General features: G+C 42.7%; 1 protein-coding gene across 1 annotated transcript in view; it reads right to left on the bottom strand.

Annotated features, from left to right (window-relative positions):
• The window catches only part of LOC109922926 (very-long-chain 3-oxoacyl-CoA reductase-A-like), a 155,547-nt gene extending 150,554 nt beyond the window's left edge, over positions 1–4,993 (bottom strand). Inside the window, exon 1 of the mRNA XM_048606889.1 lies at positions 4,764–4,993. Within this exon, the coding sequence (XP_048462846.1) occupies positions 4,764–4,938 (175 nt within the window). The 5' untranslated portion in view covers positions 4,939–4,993. The remainder of the gene's footprint in view (positions 1–4,763) is intronic.
• Positions 4,994–5,218: the final 225 nt, after the last annotated feature.

The raw sequence follows: 5,218 nt of genomic DNA, 5'->3' as shown, positions 1-5,218 counted from the left end.
CCCATTTCTGAAGAAGAGTCCCGACCCAAAACGTCAGCTTTCCTGCTCCTCTGATGCTGCCTGGCCTGCGGTGTTCCTCCAGCTCCACAATGTGTTATCTCTGACTCCAGCATCGGCAGTTCTTACGATCTCAACATAATCAAAGACCCCTCCCATCCCGGTTATACTCTCTTCCAGCCTCTCGCATTGGGCAGAAGATATAAAAGTTTGCATACACGAACAGATTCAAGAACAGTTTCTTCCCCGCTGTCATCAGACTTTGGAATGGACCTGTTTAATGTTAATGTTGATCTCTCTCTGCACTTTGTCAGCAGCTGTAACGTTGTATCCTGAACTCTGTTCCGTTACCCTGATGCACTTGTATAGTATGGTCTGCCTGTAAAGCATGCAAGACAACATTTTTCATTGTACTACAGTACATGCGACAATAACAAATCAAATCAATCTTAAGAACTGGGCATGCAAAATTGAAGTTTGCTGACAAACCTCGGTGTTGAGCTGGAAGGGTTCACAAAGGAGAACACAAATGTGCTGAGGAGTGGCAGATGGAGTTTAATCTGGATAAGTGTGAGGTTTTACATTTTGGTAAAACAAATAAGGGCAGGACATACACAATTAATGGTAGGGCCCTGGATAGTGTTGTCGAACTTAGACCTAGGAGCTCTGGTACCTAATTCTTTATCATCACAGATAGACAAGATGGTTAAGAAGGTATTCAGCATGCTTGCTTTCCTTGCTCAGACCTTTGAGTATAGGAGTTGGAATGTCATGTTGAATTTGTACAGGACATTGGTGAGGCCTCTTCTGGAGTGCTGTGTGCAGTTCTAGTTGCCCTGCTACAGAAAGGATATTGTTAATGTGAAGAGAATTTGGAAAATATTTAACATGTTGCTGCCAGGAAAGGTTGGTTTGTGTTATAGGGAGAGGCTGGATAAGGTGGGACTTTTTTCACTGGAGTGTAGGAGGTTGAGGATGACCTTAGAGGTTTATAAGGTCATGAGGGACATAGATAAGGTGAATACTAAAGGGCCTTTTCCCTAAGGTGGGGAAAATTCAAAATCAGGGGGCACATTTTTAAGGTGAGAGGAGAAGAAAGTTTTGAAAAGGACATGGGGGGGGCAACTTTTTTTTAAAAAAAACAGTGGTTCGTGCATGGAATGAACTGCCAGAGGAAATGGTGGATATAGACACAATTACAACATTTAAAAGACATTTCGATAAGTTCTGAGTAGGAAAGGTTTGGAGGGATATAGGCCAAATGGAGGCAAGTGAATCTAGTTTAGTTTGGGAATATGGTCGGCGTGGACGAGTTGGACAGAATGGCCTGTTTTCCATGCTGTATGACTATGACTCTGAGAAGGAACATAGTATAAGCATTCTGGGTGGAAAAAATGAATCAAAGCATAAACTGGCAAGCAGAATAGAAAGGTGGAAGTTGTGGGCTAATGTAAAACAAAGAGGAACAATACATTTTGAACTCAGAACAGAAACGTACATACGCCTTAATTGATAAAACTGGAAAATAAACTGGTATGCAGGCCAATCAAAATTGGAAGTAGTAGTTTCATGCCATAAAAGTTAAACTGAATCCTTTAATTTATATCTAGAGGAAAGAAAACACAAACGAAAGTTTGTTTCGTTCATGCTAACTTTGGAACTTATTAACAGCATTGTGGAATCTCCTCGTCCACACAGATTGCAGTAATTCAAGGCAGCTCACCACAACTTTCAACTATTTTGTCTAAAACTCATTGATTTGAAATGTTAACTTTTCTCTCTCTCTCGCTCTCTATCTTGATGTTGCCAAACCTTCTGCATTTTTCAGTAATTTCTGTTTATAACTTCAGACTTCCAGCATCTACAATACATTCTTCTTGATTTTATCAAGGACACTTGGGAGAGTTAACAAATATTGACCTTGTCAGCAACATCCACCTCCCAGGATTCAACACATCAAAACACATAGTTGGAACATTGCTTACAGTTTCACATACCCACAGAAAGGACGGTACATGTTGTGCAAGTTCACAGATATTGCTGGAGGTAGAGGTTGCTCTTCTCCAAAAATATTACAGCTTTTTAATAGAGTCAAGGAAAGGACAAGACATCAACTGAGAGTCTTAAAAGACATGGGAGTTAAGATCAATCAAAATAAATTAATTGTTTTCACTCTTCTACAAAGCAGTGAGAAGAGGTTTAAAAACGTTCAAAAAAAAAGGAAAAGATTAGAAATAAGTCTGCAGATAGTGGTGATTAGAAATTTCAGTTTCTGATCTGAACTGTTGTGGAAAAAGATCCCATTAATTCATTTTAAAACAGAATTAGAGGGTTGCTTCAAAGGAGCAGTATTAACTATACAGAATTACTAGATGCAGCAACTAGATTTGGCTCACGTGGAGGAAACACCCACTCAGTTGGAAAAATCAAATGGTTTCTTTCTGTACTGTGACAGTGCATCTGAAGTAGGATACACTTCAATTTACAAATAGTGTCTTTTTGGGACCAATGGGTAGAGTGTTCTATATCTAAAGAACCATATAAAGGCCCTTTGGCTCTGTACCTCTGCTAGCTCTTTCAAAGGGCTATACAATATAAAACCTTTAATCCTGCAAATTAGAATTTTAAGAAAATGTTCAATTGCCTTTCGATAGTTCCTATGAAATCAGTTTCCATCATTCCAGATCTCAATCCTCTTGAAATAAAATGCTCACTGTTTTCACACAGCCACAAAAAGGACACGTACATGTTGCGCAAGTTCACAAATATAACTAGAGGTGAGACTGCACTTCTCCAAAAGTGTTAGAACTTTCCAATCAAGTCAAGGACAGGACAATACATGAACTAAAAGTCTCAAAGGTTTGGGAGTTAAGATCAATCAAGATAAATTGTTTACACTCATCTACAAAGCAGTAACAAGAAGGAAAAATAAAAAAAGGAAATGAAGATTAGAAACAAGTGCCCAAATAATAGATGTTTAATCTTATTTTAAATCTGATCTCTTATTACTGACCCACTCACCTTGGGTACAGTTTCTCCCTAGTCACCCAATCAAACCCTCACTTTTAACTGCAACTATTTAAAAAAAGGTAACAACTTCTCCACTCAAGTCCTTCATCCCTGGTATCCTCAAACCTAACCTGTACCCTCTCCAAAACCTTGACAACTCTCCTTAACTGTGGTTTTCCAAAACTGTATAAAATACTCCAGTGGAGACCAGTTGATTAATGCTTCATGACTTCCTTTTTTGGCATTCAATGCTCTACGTTACAATGTCAAATATCACACATTCTTCCTTTACCACTTACAGAACTCACTCATCTTCGTGCACCCTCAGTACGGTCTCTGTTTCGTCCGAAGTACTCCACACTTATCCACATAAAGCATCAGTGTCTAAATATCTGCGCCCACTTGCTCGTGACTTAAATATAACCACGTTTTTAACACTCAACAAGTTGGAAACTGCATTCCTTAAACTCAAATTATTAGATTACAAAGATAGCAATTATTCTAATATTAAGGTGAGGCACTGCATACTTGCCTCCATTTACCACTAACAAAAACAGAAGTTGCTGGAAAAGCTCAGCAGGTCTGGCAGGTCAGAACTGTTGTGAGGAAGGGACATCGGACCCGAAACGTTAACTGATTTTTTCTTAACAGATGCTGCCAGACCTGCTCAGCTTTTCCAGCAACTTCTATTTTTGTTCCCGATTTACAGCATCGGCAGTTCCTTCGGTTTCCATTTAGCACTAATCTCTGCCCAAAACCCCTGAGCAAATCAGACACCCAAATTACATCCGTCACTTTAGCACCATATTCCTATTAGGTAGTACCCACAATGTCTTTTGAAAGTCCAAGTTATGCACTACACCTATTGCACTAAAAATCATTTACCTTCTGGTACCTTAAAGAACAGAATCAGACAAAATTAGTCTTTTAAAAATTCACACTGGCTGTTTCTTACTAAACTAAAAATCCAAGCTAGCAACAACCTGCAAGTGACATCTGCCCAATTCTACATTCACCCCAAAAAGTCTGACATCAAGTTGCATTGATAGTTCACCACTTTCAGATAACATGGGAACCGTGGAGATTTATGAAGTCACCAGGGAAAGAATGAACATGGAATGAAATTACTGAACAGTAAGCTGGTGGCTGGGGCAGCTGCACTTCAGTAAGTGGTTTGGATAAATTCTAGGGTTGAGATGCCCCAACTGGGCTGCAGTTCACCAGCCAGATAACAGCTGTAGGAACCCCCAGGCACAATACACCACTTCACAAGGGTTCTGAGGCAGGAGCCTGTCGATCAGCTCCCTCCATTCTCACTACCCACCCCAAAAACATCAGTTTAACCACCCCACTTGCAAACCAACCAAACATTGTTACCACACCCTCCCTTCCCCAACCACCCCCCCCCCCCCCCCACCCCCCCACTTCCATTGCAGCCTGGCCTCCATACACATACTCCCAGGTCTGGTCTGGTCTGGTCTGATCTGATCTTCTAACTGCACATACCCCAAATATTTGAGCCTACCCAAATTCCCCTTTTCATCCCTATCCTAACTCCTCCCTCAGCCTAATATCCTCTCTCCTTCCCAGCCCAGCCTGATGCAAATTACCTACCCCAGCCCGACCCCACCGTCTCCCTCACCCCGAGCCTGACACCTCCCCCCTACTTTTCCCCTCTCCCACTCCCACGGCCTGAGCACCACCACCTCCAACCTCCTCCACCTCGAACCTCCACGGTCTCCCTCAGCTTCACTCACCTGCCCAGCGGCCGTACTCTCGCAGCCTGATTCCTGTTCCAAACACGAAGACCTGCGCCCCACTCAGCAGCCTATAGATGGCCTTCAGTGACAGCCAGGTCACGGTGGCCACACCGAGCCAGTAAAAGACCTGAGCAGCTGGCAGCGATCCGAGCGACACCGGCGAAACCATCATCTCAAAGAGCAGTTCCTGACACCAGCCGGAAACACGCGCCCAACTTCCGGCATGCTCCCATTGGCTAATTTACTCCACGCATCCTATTGGTTGGAAGGCGAATCGATCCGCCCATGATATCGCGTTTACACCGCCTCCGCCGATGCATCCTGGGATTTGCCGTTTCCCCCACGTTTGTCACCGTGACCACGCGGCTCCTTGAAACTACAAGTCCCACAATCCCAGGAAAACAGCAACAGACACTCCTCCAACAATCCTCTCGCGAAACTTCACTAGCCCA

Source organism: Rhincodon typus, chromosome 17 (assembly GCF_021869965.1).
Source record: "Rhincodon typus isolate 14 chromosome 17, sRhiTyp1.1, whole genome shotgun sequence".
Taxonomy (NCBI): domain Eukaryota; kingdom Metazoa; phylum Chordata; class Chondrichthyes; order Orectolobiformes; family Rhincodontidae; genus Rhincodon; species Rhincodon typus.
The sequence above is the reverse complement of the archived record's forward strand: the minus strand, read 5'-3'. Positions and strand labels throughout refer to the sequence as shown.